General features: G+C 43.4%; 1 protein-coding gene and 2 long non-coding RNA genes across 4 annotated transcripts in view; 2 read left to right on the forward strand and 1 right to left on the reverse strand.

The window, feature by feature from the left end:
• On the forward strand, nt 1-14,177 carry LOC112487480 (uncharacterized). 2 transcript variants are annotated; one of them, XR_003050590.1, is made up of 5 exons: nt 1-176; nt 314-360; nt 6,625-6,755; nt 13,290-13,368; nt 14,041-14,177. It is a non-coding gene; the product is annotated as an uncharacterized LOC112487480 (long non-coding RNA). The 2 variants fall into 2 exon arrangements; XR_003050589.1 differs by having other exon boundaries at nt 13,928-14,055.
• dchs2 (dachsous cadherin-related 2) overlaps nt 6,752-23,041 on the reverse strand; it is a 22,699-nt gene continuing 6,409 nt past the window's right edge. Inside the window, exons 6-21 of the mRNA XM_025058571.1 lie at nt 22,828-23,015; nt 22,307-22,406; nt 22,022-22,191; nt 20,976-21,819; nt 20,312-20,551; nt 18,873-19,007; nt 17,528-17,737; nt 13,965-14,825; nt 13,234-13,347; nt 12,388-12,599; nt 12,151-12,302; nt 11,501-11,631; nt 11,140-11,426; nt 10,796-10,937; nt 8,655-10,249; nt 6,752-8,361 (exon numbers count right to left, since the gene is read on the reverse strand). Coding sequence (XP_024914339.1) covers nt 7,402-8,361; nt 8,655-10,249; nt 10,796-10,937; nt 11,140-11,426; nt 11,501-11,631; nt 12,151-12,302; nt 12,388-12,599; nt 13,234-13,347; nt 13,965-14,825; nt 17,528-17,737; nt 18,873-19,007; nt 20,312-20,551; nt 20,976-21,819; nt 22,022-22,191; nt 22,307-22,406; nt 22,828-23,015 — 6,341 coding nt within the window. The 3' untranslated portion in view covers nt 6,752-7,401. The remainder of the gene's footprint in view (nt 8,362-8,654; nt 10,250-10,795; nt 10,938-11,139; nt 11,427-11,500; nt 11,632-12,150; nt 12,303-12,387; nt 12,600-13,233; nt 13,348-13,964; nt 14,826-17,527; nt 17,738-18,872; nt 19,008-20,311; nt 20,552-20,975; nt 21,820-22,021; nt 22,192-22,306; nt 22,407-22,827; nt 23,016-23,041) is intronic.
• On the forward strand, nt 15,051-21,130 carry LOC112487479 (uncharacterized). The gene is made up of 3 exons (XR_003050588.1): nt 15,051-15,397; nt 17,565-17,747; nt 20,999-21,130. It is a non-coding gene; the product is annotated as an uncharacterized LOC112487479 (long non-coding RNA).

Raw genomic sequence — 23,041 nt, forward strand, 5'->3', positions numbered from 1 at the left:
CTCACACACACTGAAGTGTTAGGACCTGAATGGATTATTTACAGAGCGTAGCTTTATACCTGTCATATATAAATATTTATTTTCAATTTGTCTTGTAATTTTTTGACCAACAGTTTTATTTGGTACTTTTGTGTTAACAGGACAAATGAGGACAGAAGATTCAAACAGCTGTGTAGGTGAGTAGAGCTAAACCGCTAATTAGCTTACGGTGTAATTCATAACGTCGTCAAACATTAGCCTGACGACATTAGGAACACGATCCTTAGTTTTGGGTCTTTTTTCTAAGTTGTATCTGGTACTTTTGTGTTAATAGGACAAACGAGGACCTCTCCATCACAGAAGATTCAAACGGCTGTGTAGGTGAGTAGAGCTAAACCGCTAATTAGCCTACGGTGTAATTTGTAACATTAGCCTGACCTTATTAGGAAGACAGTCCTTATTTTCAGCTCTTTTTCTCTGAGCAGCTCAGTTCATTTTGTCCATTATTATTGGATAAAGAGAAAACCTGAAAATAAAGTATGACATCAGACGGAACACACACTGTACTGCTTAGACAGCGAGGACGTAGGCAACACTTTCTGAAGTTACCTGCAGCCAGGCTCCTACTGTGTGGTCGTGTCACACTTTATTATCTACTTTCCTGTAAATTGAATCATAAGTTACTCAACCTGACATCTGGTCTGTTGTAAAGACCTGAACCAGCGCCTGAAACCATGAACTCTCTTCTGCTCTTTTCTTGGCCTTCACCATGGAAACATGAAATGTTTCAATATAGCTGGACGCCCCCCCCCCTCTAGAAAATCAACAGGCGGAGTGTAATTAACTAATCAACTCATTTTTTTACATCTGATCGTTTATTTCTCCTGGCTGCCATGTTTGTTTTGTAGCCATTTTCTAAGATCGTACTCCTTTGCCTCGTATGAACATGAGGTTTTGTCATTTTTGCCAAGTACCGACTGTAAAGAGACTGTGTTTTTTATTTAATGAGCGCCTCGTTAAAAAGTGGGTTCTCCTGCAGCGGTGATGGAGGAAAGAAGCCTGAATGCCGTCACAGGGAATCACCGCGCTCTTTATTATTTTTCTGCGCACCAACGCCGTGTCTTTAGCCCATGTGTGCAGACAAACATGGAACAAGCCGGCGGCTGTTCACATTAACCTGCAGAGTCCTGCTGAGAGGGGGCAGAAAACGACCAGAGTCTTTGGGGGGCGCATATAGCCAGACATTAAAAAAAAAAGATGGTTTCCCTTTAACGCCTTGGGCTTCTCCAGCTTCCTACAACAACAGCTTCTGCTTCTGCTCCGGGTCGTAGTCTCAGATTGATAAAACATCACTTCACCACAAACTACCCCTGCACACGACGGGAGCGTAAACAGAGCCGCACTTATCGCTCTTCGTGCCACTTCGTTACGTTTTTCCTCCAAATCTCAGATTGATGGTAACAGCGGGGGCACAGCTTACACTGTTCCAACCAAAACATTAGCCTGACAGTGTGTGTTATTATGACAGCTGTTGTGTGTGCCCGGTGAAATTACACCACCAGTGTAGAGAGGCTCAGATATAATATTTATTCTAATTCAGCCCAGGTGTGCTGAGTGGCTGACGAGTCCGCAGGAAGTGACGAGCCTCTGACGTCAGGTGTTTGCCTCTGTTTCTGTGGATCAAAGGATCAAATAGGTCGACAATTTTTTATACGCCATTAGTGAACATGACTGTGGCTCAGGAAGCAGCAGGACACTTAGAGCACTGTTTCCCAAAGACTGGGTCGCGACCCTCAGGTGGGTCGCAAGTGATTTTTTTGGGGGTCGTCGCAACAATTAATTAATTAATTAATTAATAGTTCGGATATCACTCGGTCAACAATAAAATACCTTTATAGTACACCTTTATTTTGTGATTTATGAATAATGTTTATAGACTTGGGTCACGAAGGTTTGTGCATTTTAAAATATGGCTCCCCAGAAAAAAAAAAGTTTAGGAAACACTGATGTAGCAGATAAATAAAATATGATTTACAGTATATTTACGCAGCTATCAATAAAGAAAAAAAATAAACCCCAAAGTAGGGCCTTGACACTGGTCCTTTCTACAACAAGGGGGCGCTAAAAGAAAGTTTGGGAACCACTAAATCCGTTCTCATATTTTGTGGTTCTTATGTTATAAGTAGAAAAATGTATCGTTTAATTAAATCACTCATCATTGAAATGTATTCACCGCAAATATATCTGTAATTATGTTTAAGAAAAAGGAGAGAAATTAGAGGTCAAGTGGTTTAACCTTGGCTCGGGGGACCAACAATAGCAGGGTCCACGAGCTCATTCATAACGAGGCAAATAACCACCGTTAGCGAAGCAGGTTTAGGTCATCCCTCCTTAGACATGAAAGGACTAAACCACCTCTGACCATCCGTCCGTCCGTCTTTGAACCGTACGCAATGAAACAATCGGTCGCTGATTTACGGGCCCAGCGCCCTGGGGCCGTGTTCCTGCGGTGGGCGGCGTGGAAATAGGTCATTTGTCCTGTGGAAGGGACTGCATTATAGATGAAGCCCAACTGCATATCTACTGCTCCGCCCCAAGGAGGCAGCAGCATAAGGTGGGCTGGCCGAGGAGTACAGATGTAACGTGAGAGAAAAATCACTACATTTCTGTTTTTTTTTTTTTTTTTTTTTTTTTTTACACAACCGGCAACCCTCAGCACACAGGTCTGAGGGTTTCAACAATCTTTATTTAACATTAGCTTTTTAATATCACTTTTCAACCGTATGGTTAGTTCCACAGTAAAGTTGTATGGACGTCTGAATCTCCTCTGTCTCCATGGACAAAAGTGGACGGACTCTATTTGGACTAGAAGGGAGGAAAGCTGTCACTGTCACCTCTGCCGTGTCAGACACAGTTGTCTGAACCTGAGGTTGGGTCGTAAATCTTTTCTCATGGGGCCGGCCTTGACATTCTGTTCCCAGATGGTGGCTCCCCTGCTGTGGACTCTGTTTCCAAAGGGCTCTGGCATCTCAACAAGAGCCATCCATCACACAGGAACTAGGCCTCTAATAATGGAGCTGCTGGAGGATTCTGTGGACGAACACCTGCCTTCTTCTTTTTTGTTTTTTGTTTTTTTTCACCTTGTGGCTAAAACAGCGCCCGGTCCCCTTGAGCACACTTCATCCCCTGCAGCTCTCCTGGGAGGTCAGAGGTCATCTGAGGGTGTGAGACGGCTTCGCACGTCCAGAGACACTTTTGTTGAGGTGACATTCACACATTCAAGTCTGTGGCCCAGTCTGTTGTAGCCTCGTATTACAGACGGGTTAGAGGTGGGAGTGTTATTAATGTAACAGGAGCCCCCGCCTCAACAGGAGACAATGACAAAACGATGGTGAAACCCCCCCCCCCCCCGAAAAAACAAAGTTTTCTCAGTTTGAAAAATTGATGAATTTGCCACATAACGAAAGGCGTCTGAGCAAAGACTAATTACCCCGAGAAGAACAAAGAAGGCGACTTCTTAATCCACACAGAGTTTATACAAAAGAATCATACTCCTCCATCTGTTTTGTATATTGTGGTCAGAAAACATCACTGATGTGAATGAAGCCAAATGTGATGCTTGAGGCTCCTTCATACATCCAGAGCCTGTTTGACCCTCCTTCACAACAAAGCCCCTTCTCCTCACTCTTCCTATCCATATGTCTGAAACCCCTGATTGTGTGTGTGTGTGTGTGTGTGCTGGAATGAGAGTTTCACATCCTGACTCTGCTCAGCCGGGCCCGCTCTGTGGAAGAATCCGATGACTGATTTGTGTGTTCCATCGTTTAACGAAGCTGTCGTTACTCGCGGTGACGCTGCTGCCAGGCACACGGAGGCAGGAGGACGATCGACAAGCCAGCTCAGAAACTCTAAACTCCACGTCCTGCCCTGCAGCGTCACTTCAAACCCTTCTTTTGTCGGGTCTCGGACGAGCCCACATCATGTCTGTATTAATTTCCATGAAAACAGGCACCGCCATGCACTCTGGCGTACGTCGTCCCACACAGTTGTCAAACATCTGAAAAGCATAGAAAGGATGTTACACGTGGTTTTGATAAAAACAGTGGTAAACTATGGTCACGGAGTAGTTTACTTGTTCCCGTTCTGCATTGTTATCTCTCTGTTAAGATTAGAAATGTCTGTGGGGTAACATCTGCACTGTAATTAAGGGCTAAAATTGGTGCCTATTATTAATAAATCCTGATGATTACCTCCCCTCTCTTCTGTGGCCACATGTGCCAACCTTCATTTAGTAAAAAAAAAAAAATGAAAGAGAAAAAAAAACACACACTTGGACCGATGCCAGCTTGCCAACGAAGCACAAAGCACGCTCTCTGCGTGACAACGTTGATGTAATCTTTCACCAACACACAGTAAACGAACTCAAAAACATATGGAGAAAAAAAAAAAAAAAAACAAAGTCAAAGGGCCTGCTGATGATTTCTCTTCCTGCTATGTTCCACATATGCAAACACACAGTTTAGGTCGTCCTCAAACTACAGCTCGGTGCAAATACACACTCATCGGCCACGTTATCAGGCTCTCCTGTTCGACCGCCCGTTAATGCATCAGCTCTAGTGTAAACTATTAAAAACACAGTGATGAAGGGTCCAAAAAGTTCATCAGAAAGGAGAGGAGAAATTGGATTAAATCCACTCGACTGTGTACGTGGGATATGTCTGACAGTCTGACCTGAGAATGTCCCAGAATCTACTGGAAGTTGCTTTTAAACTTGTCTTGGCCTTACAGGAAATTGTAGAAAAAATGAAAACGTCCATTTGGTTACAATTCATCGGAAAAAAAAACACTCAGAGAAAAACAACCCTCCTGATTTGAGATGACGGGAAGGCAAGAGCAACGCAGGGTTTGCAGAAGGTCATCTCTGCAGGCAACAGATTTAAGCTCTTGTCCTTAAATATTTAGGTTCCATTCATCAACACTGGACGCACTTCCTGTCAACTAAGAACAGGAAACGTAGTCTGCAACTTCCTCTAGTTCACCACGAGAACTGTGGAGTTAAACCTGTTCACCTGGTAACAGCGTTCCAGGCCGGCGTTAGTGGTGTGATAGTTGAGGATAGTTTCTTGGCCATTCGTTTGTCCAGTTGCGTTCCAGGCCGACGTTAGTGGTGTGATAGTTGAGTTTCTTGGCCATTCGTTTGTCCAGTTCTGACAAATGAGGTGTCGTTTCTCTGATGTGTCCTTTGGTTTCTGTCTCAACTTTTTATTTCCTTCCCTATGAAGTTGGTATTTTAAGCTGAAGATTCTTTGGTGAAATAACAGTTTGTGTAAATAACGTGTTTTTAAATATGATTATTTTACAAATCAACCGTAGAGCCAGGAGAAAACCCCAATGACAGAGGATCAGTTACCAATGGGTATCAGATCTACTTACTGTAAGGCAGGACCACTAACCGTTCTCTTACTGTGTGGCCCAGGCTGACGTCACGTCACACCTATCCAAGATAGAACTCTCGATGTGAGCCTGCTGCTGTTGTTGTTGTGATAGGTTCAAATGCCTGTTTTAGTTTAAAGGAAGATGCAAAAGTTAACAAATGTTTTCCAAGTTCAATCAGCCACACAAAGAGCCGGTCCGCACAACACGGTCCAAAATCACATGGACCCTGATTGAAATGATTGAAATCAGGAAACCAATCAATGGATAAATAAACATGATTATGAACAGAAACCGATGTGAGTGTTCGGTGCCTGACAGTTTAACATTTTGCGCTATAGGGTTTTCGATTGTTACCAGAAATGCATTGAGGCTCAGTGGCTGCTCCTTTGAAGATGCAAAGCCAGTGGAATAACCTGATCATGCTGTTTTCATTTTCCATTCTGTGTTCAGTCAATAATCTGAACCATCTTTCATGTCATGGGACTTCAGAGGAGCTGTTGTAGCCTAACTTGCAACAGGTAGAAGCTGTAATCAAGCTCTCATGCTGCAAATATGCAGCGGAGTCACAGTTTCTTTCTTTTCTTTTCTTTTCTTTCTTTCTTTCTTTTATTCTTTTCTTTTCTTTCTTTCTTTCTTTTTCTCTCTTTCCCATCTCAACGATACAACTTTTCAGACGCCACTTCATAGTACATTTGTCTCCTCAGAATGTGAATTTGGTTGAGTATGAAATCCAAGAGAGGATGAGAGAACAGCTGTTCTTTATTTGTCACTACGCCTCTTCCTCCGAGTGACTATTAGATGGTAATCTCTTCTTTTTTGGTGTGAAGGTAAAGACACTTCAGGGAGGGGGGAACATGGTGAGCTCACCTTGAAATTGTGATTCAAAAGGTAAAAGTAAGTGATACCAGAACAGAGGAAAAAACAAAATCAAACATCAGCTCATTATTAATAGGGAAAAAAATCAAACATCAGCTCATTATTAATAGACTGCTTCATACAGGCTTCAAAAACTAAGTCAGTAAATGACAAGACATTTATCATTCTGTTTATTATCCTTCCTGATATCACATCTGATAAATACTTTTAACTTCTCACTTTCCTCGACTCACATCCTGCCTGAAGTCAGCATGTTTTTTTTTTGTTTTGTTTTTTTACTATAAACCCTCTGAGATTTGACTGAAGTTCTGTGTTTCTTTATTGTTCTTGTAGGAGCCAAAATTCTTAGGTGTTCAGGTCACTGTTCTGGAAGCCAAAAGTCTCTGCAGCTTCCTCTGAAAGTAAACATCGAAGGGAGAAAACAAGCTGGATAAGGTGTAATGTGAAGATCCATATGTAAACAGGTGAGGTTTTGGTTTATTTGACGGCTGCTCTACACATGGTAAACAACCATGTGTAGAGCAGCCTTCTGTCTCTGTTTATACACAGTATATATTTGAAAGTATTGTTGCACACAAATAGAATCTTCAAAGTATTATGAGCAGCTATTTGGGAACAGCTATTCACTTGTAAAGTATTTAAATTAACACAGTGGTGGAAAAATAAAAAAATATAAAAAGTCCAAACCATTAGTTTTATTATAAGATATGACATTACCAAAAAAGACATATTTATATTTTCAATATTATTTTAACATTATTACAACACGGTTTCCCCTCATTAATACATGTAAGGTTTGTATCAAACCAAAGTGTCATTAGTAAACTAGGCTGAAAGTACATTATCATCCATAAGGGGGAGCAAAAAACATTGAAAAACATTTCTTTCAATAATTCTGTGTGTTTGATTAAGTCAGGACCATAAAACCATGTTACTGAGATACGATGATAAATGAAGTGTGGAACATTATTGTTTCAGCCTAAAAGCTGCTGATGTTTTTATTTATTTTATGTTGAATTTGAGTTCGAGCTACACTGTGCAGCGCTAATTAAAAAAAAAAGCTCCATTAAATCGTACTTTCAAACACGTGCAACATGCAGTGAGGGGTTGTTACTTTAGTCTGATGCTCCCAACCCCGGTCTCTGAGACCACTGGGGATGCAGTAGGGGTCCTCATTGTGAGAGAGGACAGTGACAGGGTAGAAGCTGGTGTCATCGCTGAAGGAGTTAATCCTCTGCTCCTGGTTAAGGGTGAATATGCATATTTGCAGCGAGAATTCTTCCTGCTCAGACTTGGCACTCGTCTCAGGTTCTCTGGTGGTTCCGTCCTGATGCCGCTCCGAGCCACACCCATTATTAAAGCCGGTGGGTACATGAGACAGCTCGACTCTGCCGCCAAGTCTTCACGGCCTCCTTCCAGCTCCTCATCTTGGAGCATCTCGAGGTCTGTAAACGAATGGGCTAACGTCTGGAAACGTGGGTCCCAGTCCAATAAATGGTGCCAGTCGCAGCTGCCCTGCTCCACTGGACACAACAGTGAGGAGTCAGGATCAGCGAAGACACAGACTTCACAGGTGCAGGGGTAACATTTGGTAGCCATGCTTGCCTCCTCAAAATCTCTCAGAGTTGCAGGGAGCAGCTCCTCGCCTCCTCCCTCCTCTTTAAACGTGTGGAGACTCTCTGTGCTGGCCATCACTGCAACAAAACATTTAGTACCTGATAAAATATGTTCTGCATCTGATTCCCCTGAGCTGCAGAGGTCAGCAGGTGAGGCTGAATCTGAGACCTTCGCGCTTCGGTTGGCTTTTACAGATGTGTCTACTTGACTGTAGGGGTGGTGGGTGACCAGTTTGTGACTGTTTGACTGGTCTTCAGCTGTTTGACCCTCAGCGGATCCACGGACACTTGAGTCTATGCGCTTGAAAGTCTTTGTCTTGTCTCTCTTCGTCATCACGGTGCTGGGCCGTTTGATCTCCTGTAGAGATACGACACTTCCCATTCGACTGTTGGTCCTTCTCAGTGACTCTGCTGTGGCAGTGGCAGTCGACTTCTCCACTGCAGAGTCTTTAATCTTGTAATTTAGAACCATGACCACCAGGATAACAAGAGCAACGAGGAAGGTAATCAGACTGCCTGGTCTTCAGCTGTTTGACCCTCAGCGTGACTGTTTGACTGGTCTTCAGCTGTTTGACCCTCAGCGGATCCACGGACACTTGAGTCTATGCGCTTGAAAGTCTTTGTCTTGTCTCTCTTCGTCATCACGGTGCTGGGCCGTTTGATCTCCTGTAGAGATACGACACTTCCCATTCGACTGTTGGTCCTTCTCAGTGACTCTGCTGTGGCAGTGGCAGTCGACTTCCCCACTGCAGAGTCTTTAATCTTGTAATTTAGAACCATGACCACCAGGATAACAAGAGCAACGAGGAAGGTAATCAGCGAGACGGTCAGACTGAGCATACGTCGGTCCAGTGGAACAGCCGTGAGCGCTTCAGCAGAGCTGGAGATGTTGACAAACACCGAGCAGGTGGAAGACTTGGAGCCCAGTCTGGGACTAGCTGCAGACACGAGCAGCTCCACCGTGTCCCGACCTCCACGGCCTCTTTGCCGGAACACAGGCCCCGATACAAAGATGGCACCGAACGTTTTGTTAATAGAGAAAAAAGGCGGTGAGTCCACCAAGGAGTACTCCACGATCCCATCCACACCACCATCATGATCCATGGCCATCACGTAACCAACCGTCTCCCCCAGCTGCACGTTCGCCGGCAGCGTGTAGTGGTACTGTTTCTGGGTGAAGACTGGACTGAATTCGTCCACTCCCTTGATGCTCACCTGAACCTTCACCGTCACGGCTCTGTGGCCTTTGTCTCTGGCCTCCACTATGAGGCAGTACTCGCTCTCCCGTTCGAAATCAAACGTTTGTCTGGTGTGAATGTGTCCTGTAAAAGAGTCGATGCCAAAAGCGTCCTTTCTGTCTGGACTGCCACTGCCGTAGTCCATGAGGCAGGAAGATAAGATGGAGTAGGTGAGCTGGCCATATCGGCCCAGGTCGTTGTCCACAGCGTGGACTGAACATGTGTGGGTGAAAACGGGCAGATTCTCTGACACCGAGCAGTTGACTGTGGGGAACATGAAGTATGGAGAGTTGTCATTTTCATCCAACACGGTGATGTGGACCACTGTAAACGCGATGTTATGGTCTTCAGATAATTCTCCACCGTCAGAGGCTCTAATAGTCAGGGTGTATTTAGAGTCCTCCTCATAATCGAGAGCGTGATTGACAACCAGACGACCTGACTGAGGGTCAAGCTTAAGGTGACCTTTGGTGTTCCCTGATATGATGTCATACCGCAACAGGGCGTTAGTTCCCTTGTCCAGATCCCGTGCTGTGACCTGGACCACCGTGGTACCTACTGGACTGTTTTCACTCACGTCTGCGTAGTACTGTGAACTGGAGAAGACCGGAGCGTTGTCATTACAGTCCGTCACGTTCACTACAACGACCGCAGAGCTATTTAGTGGAGGACTTCCACGGTCAGACACCATGACTGTCAGCACATAGCTGTCTCTGACCTCACGGTCTAAGGGCTGACACAGAACGAGTTTTGCCACATTCTTTATCTGATTCTCCAACTGAATCATTTTCACTTCCAGACAGAATCTTTTCTCCTCATTCCCTCCCAGGATGGCGTAGTCCAGGTGTGTGTTTTCAGAGCTCCAGTCTTGGTCATCTGCGGACAGAGACAGCAGCGTGGTGTCTGTGGCCGTGTCCTCGGCCACGCCGAGAGCGTAGAGGTTCTGGTAAAACAGCGGCGCGTGATCGTTGTCGTCCTGAATCTGTATTTCTATGGAGGTAACGGTGGAGTGCACGGGGTCGCCTCCATCTCTCGCTTCTACCAGAAGATGGATGAGGTGGCTCTTTGTGTCGGCCTCCAGAGGTTTGTTGGTGAAAACCGACCCTAAAAAACAAATAATCAGGTCACAGTGCTGCCCGTGGCAAAATGTGGCAGTTGGATTTGCCTGATGTTTGCTTTAGAAATAGCAGACAAACAGGAATCTGTTCACGGGGAAGAAGAAGAAAATGGCCAAAAGTGAAGAAATCTGCTTTAACTTTTCTGTGTTTCTTGGCTTCAGATAGATAATAGAAAAGACATGACATCATCAATGCACATCATTTCAGACTTCAACATGCAAATCCATGGAGACTTAGACTACAGCGCAGCAGAATATAAACTCTCAGTAACCTATAACTTGGACGCAGCGCTGCACATTAGAAAGCAGAAAGCAGTTCCTTTGTGGCCCATTTCTTTGGCAATTCTCGGTTTAACTTTGTTAGAAACGGAGAGACTCAGATCAATGAATATGAAAATCAGACCACCAGAGAGTTATGAGTCATAAAACCTTCAGGGATGGAAGTAATATCACCAACAGAAGAGCCTGCCTCTGGTTACAGCACTTCTCCACAGCTTTTGTCTACAGTATATTCTCTATATTGATCTTCTTACCATTGTCTGGCTGAATATAAAAGCCTTGTGATGGGGATTGGATCAGTCTGTAGCTGATCTTTCCATTAATTCCAGAGTCTCTGTCGGTGGAGAACACTGACACCACCAACGTGTCAGCTGGGACGGATTCAGACAATTTCACCTGAAAAAAAAAACAAAAAACGAGGGAACATTAGTCAAACCTGCAACAGGACCAGGATATAATTTTTTTTTAAGGAACTTGCTACTTTTCTAATATCTAGTAAATAATGAAACCATCAAATGACTTACTTCTAATTATATCTATATATATATATATAATTATATATTTTATATATATATTTTTTTAAGTATATCCTCCTAACCTGGTAGGAGACCCTGCTGAAGACTGGGGCGTTGTCATTGATGTCAAGCACTTGAACTGTGACCTCCCCAGAGGTCAGATGGAGGGAGTCAAAAGCCCAAACTGTCAGGGTGAACTCCTTCTGCTCCTCGTAGTCCAGGGCCTGCGTCAGCGTCACCACACCAGTATAGTGGTCGATGGCAAAGGGGCCTTCGACGCTGCTGTTGTCGGCAAAGCTGTAGGTGATGTATGAGCTCAGATCCACGTCGTTAGCCTTCACCTGGGTGACACTGTAGCCTGCAGGCAGATCTAAGCAGAAATGAACAACACATGAAGAACACACATGGACTAAGACTGTAAAATACATGACAGTGAGAGCTTACTTTCTGCTACGACCACAGGCTCCATTGGAGGAATGGTGGGGCTGTTGTCGTTGACGTCTACCACCTGCACCCTGATGGTGGTGCTGCTGCTGAGTGGAGGGTTCCCCCTGTCTGTTGCTTGTATTACAAGCCTGAAAAAAAGGAAGATAATAATTTAAAAAAAAAGAAGGAAAGTAATACAAGACTGGACCTAATTATAAAGTGAAATTTGAGATCACACCTAAATTAATGCAAAGCACGGGTTAAAAAAGACACACAAAAGATACTGTATGTACAAACACACAAAAACACACACACACATCTAAATAATAGCCACAAGCCTCTCTTATGAAGAACAGATGGTCAGTATGTTTAGTTGTTATGAAACAGTGCAGAATAGATTCATGGATGTTGTTCAGTCCAGAGAAACTGTTGTTTACAGTCTGAAATGTTTTTCTTTACTTAGATCAACCTATTAAACTCATGCATTTAAAAGACTACACCAGCAGATATGGATGGATGGATGGATGGATGGATGGATAGATGGATGGATGGGTGGATGGATAGATTATTTCAACATTACGCATATACGTGTCTGATATACGTTACTTGTACGACGGCTACATGCCATGCCTGCAACATTACACATATACATGTCTGATATACGTTACTTGTACGACGGCGTGATCTCGCGGTCCAGTACAACATTGGTAGCGAGGATCCCTCGCACCGAGTCTAAGATGAAGGCTTGGTTGTGGTTACCAGACGTGATGGCGTAATCTATCTGTCCGTTGACTCCACTGTCTGCATCAACAGCAAACACCTGTGACACAGTCCAGAGGAGTTGAGTCCTAACAGGAGCTGCGGCCCGTGTTATGTCAGAGAACTCATCAACACTGACTGTTTACCTGCATTATGTAGGTGTTGTGCACTTGTCCCTCCCAGACAGCTGTCCGGTAACTGCTGTATTCGAACAGCGGTGAGTTGTCATTGACATCCCTCAGGGTGATGGTAACCCGACAGTGAGCCGTCTGCAGTCCACTGTCAGCCAGCACCACCAGCTGGATCTGAGGGCTCACCTCAAAGTCCAGGGATTTATCCCTCTGTACCCGGATCTCACCTGCAGAGCAGGAGAAGACCAGGTCAAACGCCACTCATCACTGTCTGAGGTTAAAGGGAAGCATTGATTAGACAGACGTGGGATAAGTCAATGCATAGGTGTGACGACAAATCTTCAAACTTCTGCTTTTTGGATGAAGTTTTTGGGAACAGCACGATGTCCTTCAGAATGTTTTGTACTCGAGAATCTGTGTCTAATTTTAATTATATTGATATAAAATCCAAAAACTAGTCCGGTTGGGGATGTGATTAAATTAGACTGGCAAGAGGAGAGGGGAAAAAACAGACATTAAAAGTACAATGAAAAGGGAGTGAGAAAGAGTGAGGGAGAAAGAGAGACAGAGACAGAGAGAGAATGGAAACATGAATCATCCGACGTTGCTCTTGTTTTGTCCATAAACAATGGTGAGCTTTTGAAATCAAGTTATTTTTTGGCAACCTTTGAGGAAAATAAAATGCACGAGTGAAAGAGCCTCTGTGCTGCTTGCATAATTCAAATTATAAAGGCATGGTGTTCCAGTCACAATTGCTGAACATTGGCTTCACAGATGAAAGAACAATAAAAAGCAATTGTGTTTTTTGTCTGTTTTTTTTTTGTCTGTTGTTATTTTGCAAAAATTCCCCATGTTTCTTGCCTGTGTGGCCGCTAATGGAGAAAATGTGATTCTCGTTGCCACTGAATATGCTGTAGGTGATCCTCTGTCTGCCGATGGTTGGATCGCTGGCCTCCACTTTGGTGATCCAGGCGCCTGGAAAAAGAAAACCTGAAAGTAAGTCTAAAAATGTTGTTGGTATAAAATGAGAATTAAAGTTAGGATTCAGATAAAAATAATCCAATAATCTCATCATAATGTAATGTAAAAGCATAATCTCATCAACTATCCTATATAATATGATTTTAGCTGGTCACTCTTTCACAGCTATTGCTTCAAATTTCCCACTGATCTTTATTCAAAAAAGGGAAAGGGTTTTCATTTCACTGAAATACTCCAAGTTTAAATACCATCACAATGACGAGCTGAAGGCTTCAATTTCAGGTCAGATGCCTGGTTTGCATCAGACAAACCTCACCAATGTGGGGCAGCAATACACAGAAAAATGTCATACACAGTATAATGACATAAATTTGTTTTTGTCATAATAAGTAATGTTGATGTAATGAAGAGAATTGTGATTAGTCGACATCTAACCTCATGTCGTCATTTAAGTACAAATCAGATTATTGGAAACCGCTGTTTTGGCAGAAGGATCCCAGATTATAATCCTACCTAAAAACCATTTTAAAAGAACATCAAATCCACTTATATCACAGCCTGTATTCCTTGACAGATGCTAAAATGACGTTTGGACAACGTGTCAGATTTACCTGCTCCACTGTTCTCCTCCACGGTGGCGTTGTACACTTTGCTTGTGAACTGGAGTCCTTCATGTTCCCCCTTCAGGTGAACGAAAACCAAGCAGGCGGAGGTGAGCGCAGGACGACCTCCGTCTGAAACCATGACCTCCAGCTTCCTCCCTGAGAACTCTGCTGTGACTCGTCTCCTCAGTGAGATCTCTCCAGACTCGGCATCGATGACGAAGCCGTCGTCGTCAGTGGACAGCGTGTAGTGTAACGTCGCGTTCTCACCCTGGTCGCCGTCACTGGCCTTCACGGTTGTAACTATCTGGTGTGGTGGCGTTACCAAGGATACCCAGGCATTGATGGGATTCTGATCACACACAGGCACGTTGTCGTTCACGTCCTCCACCTCCACGGTGACATGAGCCACTGAGCTCTGTGGCCCCTGACTGCAGCCGTCTGTGGCTACCACCTTTAATGTATACTGAGCCTTGGTCTCCCTGTCCAGAGCTCTGGTGGTGCAGATCACCCCCGTGAACGGGTCCACAAAGAGCGCCCCCTGGCTGTTGTCGTCTGTCACTGAATAGGTGACGTCACCGTTGGAGCCCTCATCTGGATCAAAGGCCGTGACACGCAGGACCTCAGCTCCAGCAGGTACGCCCTCGCTGACGGAGGTGTGGTAGCTCATCTGGGCGAATAAAGGAACGTTATCATTCTGGTCCAGCAGAACCAGTAGGAGTTCTGTGGATGAAGTGAGCGGGACTGGGCCGTTATCCCGAGCCTGTATGATGAGTGAATAGTTCTTCTTTTCTTCACGGTCCAGAACCTGTGTGGTGCTGACGGAGCCAGTGTGGATGTCGATGGTGAAACGACCTCCGTAGTCTTCCCCTAAAAACATCAGAGAGTGTAATGTAATGCAGTGTTTTATTTATTCATCCATGCTTTCATTTATCTCCTACAATCCAGTCCTCTTCACAGCTGATGAAGCTGGTACCAAGCCCAGCAGCCATCAGGCAAATACCAGCTACACCCTTTCCCAAAGACTGGGTCACGACCCTTAGGTGGGTCACAAGAGGTTTTTTTTGGGTCATCTCACATCATGTTTCCCAGGAGTTTACGAATAATGTCTATTGACTTGGGTCGCAAAGGTTTGTGACTTTTAAAATATGGGTCCCCAGAAAAAAGTTTGGGAAACACTGGTCTATTTTGTGTATTTTATACGGTCAGTTTAGAGGCTCCATTCAGCCTAAACCTGTCTGTCTGTCACTCTTCCCTTCTGTCTGTCTCTCCTGGGTTCATTAGTTTTGTCACCCTCACCTGTGTCACCTGTGATTCCCTGTCAATCAGTCTCACTCGTCTCTCCTGGTGCCCTGGGTATATACACCTCCATCCCTCACTCTGTCAGGTCATTGTGTTTCCTGTTGTCACTGTTGTGGTTCCTTCCTGTTCCTGAACTCCAGGTCTGTATCTTAGAGATTTTTCTGTCGAGTTAGCTTTAACTACCAGATTTAACTTTGGACTTAATAACTTAATAAATGTCTGCACCTGTGTGACCATAATAATTTTTAATAAATGTCTGCACCTGTGTGACCAGTGTGCTGCAGTTGGGTGGTGAAAACACAGTTTGCAAAACATACAAACCCCATACAGAAGGATCATTAGTAACCACTAGGGGGTCCCAAACAGTGAGAGCACTAACCACTCTCCATCTGTTTATCTTGGAACAGAAGTGTTTAAATAAACAAATTAGGTCAAATTGGGTCAAGAGACCACGGGGAAGTGGTGGCTTGGTGGTTAAGGACTCAGACTTGAGTCTGGAAGGTATCAGGTTTGAGTCCACCCCTGCCCCTGCTCACTTTGGTGATGGGTTGAAAGCAGAGGCCACATGCAGTGGTGTGCTGTGTCACAATGACACTCTTTAAAGAGCTGCTAACAGTAATGAATTAACAAATTAAAGGTTAGTTTGAATTTTAAAAACAACTAAAGAATCAGCTACTCTCTTCTTCATGAGGTGATGACTGCGGGTTTTCACAATAGTTCTTTCAGCCATTTTGTGCTCATTTGTTTTTGGCTTCAAGTAAAGTATGTCCTCTGGGAGAATCCCATGGTCTCATCCCTCTGCATTCCGCAACGTCCCTGTCATTTATCATTTGTCTTGCCATCTGTAAGTGGGCCATCATTTCTCTTCTCTCTGTACCACATGCCAAACACAGAAGTAACATGTGTTCCACTGTCTGCCTTTTCCTCAAAATGACTTCACCTCCCTGACTGATGTCTATATGAGCTGCATAACCAGCAGCGCCCAGGAAGTGTGCTCGCTATAATTGTTTTATTATTTCTGAAATATTCACCTTAATGTGAAGCACACTTGTTCCATTATGGGCCTTTGCCAATGCTCAGTCTACTAAGGGTTGTACGTGTGATCCCGCAGTACTGTTTTGTCTCCGTTCTTTGTTGGTTAACACATAATGCTTGACTGGTCTTACATGCAGTGAACAGAGGCCCTGCTCCTGCTGCTGAACGTGTCATGTAAACAAGAGCTAGAACAGAGTGAAAGTCGATCGGTCCGTTATCATGTCATCTGTGTTGAGTTACCATAGGAGAAAAAAAAGAAAAGCGAAATGTGCAGCAGCCGAGTGTAACTTGTTCAACAACTGGTGCCTAAAGGGGCGGCAGCAGCCCTGATGTTTCCACAGGACTAACTGATAACATGTCTTACCTACTGTGCTGCACTTTACTTTGATGCTTTTTTTATTATCTTCATTTAGGTTTAGATTAAGTGTGAGGTGTTTAATTCACCATCCGAAGTGAAATTGTATTTTTCACTTGTTTGCCATGCTCTAATTTAAGTGTTTTAATGTTTTCAACGGTGCTGCCTGACTAATTTAAACGCTGTTTAAAGCTCTGTGAGTTTAAAAATTTCTAAATGAAAAGCAGCAGCTGTATTGCATAACATGAGTCACTTGTGGTCTATTTTATTTCTTCCTTTAGGGGCACAGAGTATTGGTACAGAGTTTGAACATTTTTTTTAAATTTTTTTTTCAGATGGCTTCATTAGGAAAAGTACATCCAGTGAAAGTACATGTGGTGCATGTACATGCACGTTGTCATTAATGCAGTATTATTTTGAATTTCATTATTGTTCTAACTCCAGAGTGGAGACAAAAAGGTGCCACGTTGATAATGGTAGCAGCAAATACTCTGTGTTGTAGTATCAGTTTAAGTATCTGACGTATAAAGTGGCACTGGACCGTCTCTACTGTCCTATTTTATGTGTGAACTTGGTTCCACATAAAAACACATTTTCTCTTCCCTGTCTATTTCTACTTAACTGTGTGCATCATGTCATTAATGAGATCTTAGGAATAATGTATTTTACTTTCATGATCGTATTAGTCAGAAAGGCTGTTTTTGATATGCTCACTTTTTTCACATAAAAAAACAAAGTAACTTTTAATGCACAACGAAAGTACGTCCCCTAGTATTTTAACGATTTTTACACTTTAACAGCTGTTCCTAATAAATAGCTTGCACATTGTTTGAGCATAAAATTCAAAACTAACATAAAAGAAAAAAAAAAAACTTCTTACCCTGTATTGAATAGTCTATGGTTCCGTTTTCCTTCAGATCTGGATCAGAGGCCTGGACGGTGTGGACGATCCCTGGGGGCAGGTTTTCTGGGAGGCTGACGTGGAAGGATGAATGCATGAACTCTGGAGGGTTATCGTTCACATCCAGCACAGAGCAGCGTACCACCGCGGTGGCTGTCAGAGGCTGTGGGCCGCTGTCATGGGCTTGGACTGAGAACAAGTAGGAAAATGAATTCACACTCCTTCAACACACAATCACAATCTACCACACGCTTTGTGATTTTTATATGTTGCAAATTGTACTACTGTTTACCATTTGCTCATGATTTGTTTGGTTGTGTTTTAATTGGTTCCATTAAGGGTAGAATAATAATTATCAGATGGGTTTTGTGGTAATGATGATTCAAATAAACAATAAAGGATAAAATGACAATTAAAGTAGATGGACGATGGATGGATGGTGAATAGCCGGCCATCAGGCTTACAGCTTTTAACCTACCAAATATTCAAACCAGATCATACTTTTCACAGCTATAAACACTTACAGTAACATATGAAATGTGCTGCGACCACTTGTAATAGTTACTGAAAAATACTCGGGATTTAATTTCTCCAAATTCCGCCGCTGCCAGAGCAAACTCTCCCCACATATTTCAGCATTTCCCAGCAGTCCCTGTGTGATTCTGGCCTGATCTAAGACAGGCATGCTCTACTGTTATTTTATTTTGTTATTAAAACTAATTGTTCTCCATACTGCTGGCTGCACAAACATTATGCTACAACATCTGAAAGCAGTTTTATCACCAAACACTGCAGAATGGCTTGTATGTACAGTAATTACTGCGTGTGCCCCCCCGGCACAAGGCTCAGGGGGCAGCAGTGAGGTTAGACGTACTGTACCATAGTCTGCTGTTTGCATAACATCCATCAATCTGCTCAACAATGTTGTGTTCACACAGGGGGCAGACATGGAATTCAAATTCAGGAAGAACGAGGAACTCAAGGGGAACAAAGTGAAACAAAAATAAAATCCAAAATTTTAATTACATTTTCAATTCTAAATATTTAAATACTGTTTTAATTGAGGCTAGTGGTAAGATACAGCTGCAAGGGGTGGATGGAGTTAAATGAGGGTCAACCAATCAGAGTAATGGACAGAACAACAATTAGGTGAAGGAAATGGTGGAACAGATGGAGACACTAGTTTAAAAGACAGCAGTGAGACCTGCTATGATGTATGGTTCAGAGACAGTGGTCCTCTGTCCTATAGACTGAAGGCTGAGTTGGAGACAGCAGTAGAAATGAGCAGATCAGAGGGACAGTGTATTAGTCTGTGTCTTCTCACCCCTGATGAAGTAATGTTGCTGCTGCTCTCGGTCCAAGGAGGCGTTGGTGGTGATCAGACCAGTGTCGGGGTCGATGGTGAAGAGCTCGTAGCCTGGGGCCGGCAACAGACTGTACGACACCACTGCGTTCTCCTCTGAAAACAGACCCGCAAGATAATTCTCCATCAATTTACATCCTTGAATAATTGCTGATTTTAATCCACATGACTGAAATGAACTAGTTATAGAAAATCAGAAACAACAGAATCCCCCCAAAAGTCTTCAATTCAAAAACAACCCAGTGTAGATGTGAAGTTTAAACTGAACCAGATTAGTGCTTTAGTCTTAAAAGCTTAAATTCGAGGTACGTGCTCAGTGAGATATCCCAAAAATTAAGGTAATTAAATGGTAAAAATAAAACAAGTAAAGTACATGACAAAAAGCAAAATAGAGGAAAAAAACAACAACTATTTATTCACATGTATTTCACCTTATTTTAAAAGCTTTTGAAAATCTCTCACAACAACACACTTAACTCATAAAACTGTGCCATACAATGGAGTCCACAGCATGTGTTGTATCACACAGGATAGCTGTCACATCCACTGTTACTGCTCATTTCCTCTGATTGACTCTAACACATTTGGAAACTGGATACGGAGACCAACACGGACACATAACAAATAAGCTCGGTGTGTGTGTGTGTGTGTGTGTGTGTGAGTGGACGGAGCTGCCAGACCGGGCGTCAGATGAAAACACGGTGCCTCTTGGCACAGATGGCTTGGATTATGGAAATCATCACGAGCAGGGACCTTCAGATGGTCCCAGAGGAGCTACGTGCTTGCTGTTCTTGGACAATTCTCACCCAGAAGAATGTTAGCTCACACTGAGAACCCCTCCTGCGTTAAACGTCCTGTTATGTGACCTCCTCTACCCCTTCAAGTTTAAATGGACTTTTACTGTCAACATGAGTAGATGGAACGGATTTCAAGAGGCCCCGGCGAACAATGTGTAAAAGAAATAAACTGAGCTGATGTGCAGATTAGTGAATGTGATTGTGGGTCAGATAAAGGAGATTCACTGGTATGGAAGGGTAAACTCAGATGGACTGGAGGAGGGAAGGACATTGTGTTGAATCAAAGTGCTAATGGAGTGAAACAACACAGATGAGAACCTTGATTCACTGCAGCAATTCAAGTTAAACTAAAACAGTGCAGGGTGGTCAACATGTTCCATGTGGTTCTCAGGAAAATAGAAGTGAACTGGAGGAGTTACTTCCTGTTAAAGACATTTACTGTGCATTTAAAAGATCTGGTTTAAAGTTGAACTGATTTAGAAAGAAATGTAGTCAATATTTTAAGACTACAGCCAAAGCGAGTGCTGCCATCTAGAGGCCAATTAAATGCACACTTCCATTGCCCCCTATAACAGGCTGAGGTCAGGACTACAGTCATTTTACCTGAATCTTGATCAGTGGCTGAGACTCTGATCACAGGTTCTCCTGGGTCTTTGTTTTCCGACACGCTGGCGTTGTAGATGCTCCGACTGAAGACGGGGGGCTGGTCATTTACATCTTCCACCTCCACTGTCAAAGTCTGGGTGGAGGAGAGCGGGGGAATGCCCTGGTCCACGGTGCGGACAGTCAGACGGTGGAAGGGTTGATTCTCATAGTCAAGAGGGGCAGAGAGAAACAGAAGACCTGATGGAGTTAAATACATAAAACCGTCAGTTGAAACAAATATAAAATATGATGCAACATCATCTGTAAATATTTAAACCTACTATTATCACCTGGAATTATGTAAAATGTCATTCTCAACATGAAAGTTCAAGTAGTCCAAGCTAAGTTCATGCTAATTTCCTCTATTTCTAACCTTTTCTCACTGTTTTTTTAGTTAAATTAGTGCCACCTACTGGCTGTATTTTTCTCATGTCAACATTTTAATGTAAAAAAAAAACCATTGCAAAAAACAAACACAAAAACTAAACAACAGTTAGCATTTATTTTGATTACCACCTTACTATCTACCTCACCATGTGACCCATTTGTATATGGGTCACATGGGTAACACTTACAGTATATATTGGTGATAAAAACCTGAGCAGCAATAACATATTCTTACCAGTTTTCTCCTCTATTTTGAAGAATCCATTCTCGTTCCCAGCTAAGATTGAATACGAGACAAGTCCATTTTCACCCTTATCTCCATCGATTGCCACAAAGTGATGAAGCAGACTCCCCACCTCGGCATCCTCCATCACCTGCACGAAATCTGCTGATATAAACACCGGCCTGTTGTCGTTCACATCCAGCAGAAAGACCTGCGCTGTCACTGACGCCTGCTTCCGCTCCTCCGTCCGCTTTGCTTGATCAGTGGCTGTAACAGTGAAGGCAAAACTGGCAGTTGTCTCTCGATCTAAAGGAGCTGCGACAGTAAGATTTCCTGTCTGGCGGTCGATCTGAAAGGGGAAACGCGCTGGTGAGTTACTGTCGCCGGCGTCAGTGTTCAGGGTGTAGTGAAGGACACTGTTTTCATAGGTTCCATCGGCGTCTCTGGCCTTAAATGCGAACGCTAGCGATCCGATCGCAGCGTCCTCCCTCAGGCTGAAGGTCACAAGCCGGTCGGGAAACCAGGGCGTGTGATCGTTCACGTCCTCCACTTTGACACTGACCATCACCGAGATGTTCACTTTGGGTGAGGGGCCAACACCTTCAGCTCGTACCATGAGGGAGTACTGCATGGTCGTCTCGTAGTCCAGCGGCTGGTTGATGTAGAGGTCACCTGAAGATGCGTCAATGCCAAAATAAATACTGCCGTCACCCTCGGAGATGGAATAGTGACATTTGACCGTATCTGAAATACTGGCAGAGCCTATAACACTTCCTGGTTTTGTGTCCTCCTTCACTGTGAAGTGTCTCATGATGTGATGGTCAGTAAGGCCACGAAGAGTCTTTGATCCATGCACCTGAAGGTGAAATATAAAATAAATAACACAAAAAAAAAGTAAATTAATGTCCATCTTTACACAACTCCCAATTCTTTCCCCCCGGGGTGGTGATAACGCAGAAACTACAGCTAATGGCCATGGTAATACAACAAAGTTGGCAGTAAGTGTCCGTCATAGTCATTCCGTAAACCTGCAGAATAGTCCGACAGATAATTTGTACCTGTACGTGAACGAGAGCGTTCTCTTCCTGAGGTACGACTCCACCGTCTTTAGCAGTTACTCTGAGAGTGTAGAACACTTCAGCGTTCTGAGAGAAAAGTTCTGTTGTCCTGATTTGTCCACTTTGACTGTCAATTTCAAAGTGTCCCACGCCATCGTATTCAAAATCAGCTGAAAGGACAAGGACGTCATTGGTTAAAGGTCCAATATATGACATCAAATATATAACTATATTGATACAAATATACTATAATAGTAATAATCAATAATATTTTATTAGACTCACTTATAACCAAAGAGAATGTAACAGTTCCATTTTCCCCTGCATCCAAATCTTTGGCAAACATATTTGTTATTGTGGATCCGGTCGGCAGATCTCTCCAAATCTGGAGAACAGACACAACAGTCTGTGTTGTCATGGAACATTTTTTAAAGCCATATCAACTACAAGTGCAATAAACACAGAGAAGTCTTAACATTTTACCTAAAATATTCTGAAAACTAGTTTATTTTCAATGCTCCTGACCATAAACTACCCTCTGTGTCAAAATGAAAAGAGAAGAATTTTATAAACGTGATCATCCATGTCTCATTAAGATTAATAACACCGTGGAAACATGCATTTTCATTATCAAACGTGCTTATTATTTTATCCCTAGAACACATTTTATGATAGTGAATGGAGTCAACATGACCCTGAATGAAAAACATATCAAGTTGGTACTGAATTAAACTGCACCCAATCCTTGTGATTTCCTGTCATGCTCTACTACAGTGTTGAGGTTATGTGAAAAGATGCATCCACACCTGCAGGTTCATCTCTTTACTGGTGGGCAGATGTGTGAACTGTGGCGAGTTGTCGTTGACGTCAGTGACCAGGATGTAAACGGTGGCTGTGGCGTTGAGACGAGGGTGACCCTGGTCTGTGACCATCACCTTCACAGTGTGCTGAGTCTGTTTCTCTCGATCCAGTGGCATCCAGTTGATGATTTCACCTGGTTGATTAAAACAAAGACAAACA

This window comes from Cynoglossus semilaevis, chromosome 9, assembly GCF_000523025.1.
Source record: "Cynoglossus semilaevis isolate Cse_v1.0 chromosome 9, Cse_v1.0, whole genome shotgun sequence".
Taxonomy (NCBI): domain Eukaryota; kingdom Metazoa; phylum Chordata; class Actinopteri; order Pleuronectiformes; family Cynoglossidae; genus Cynoglossus; species Cynoglossus semilaevis.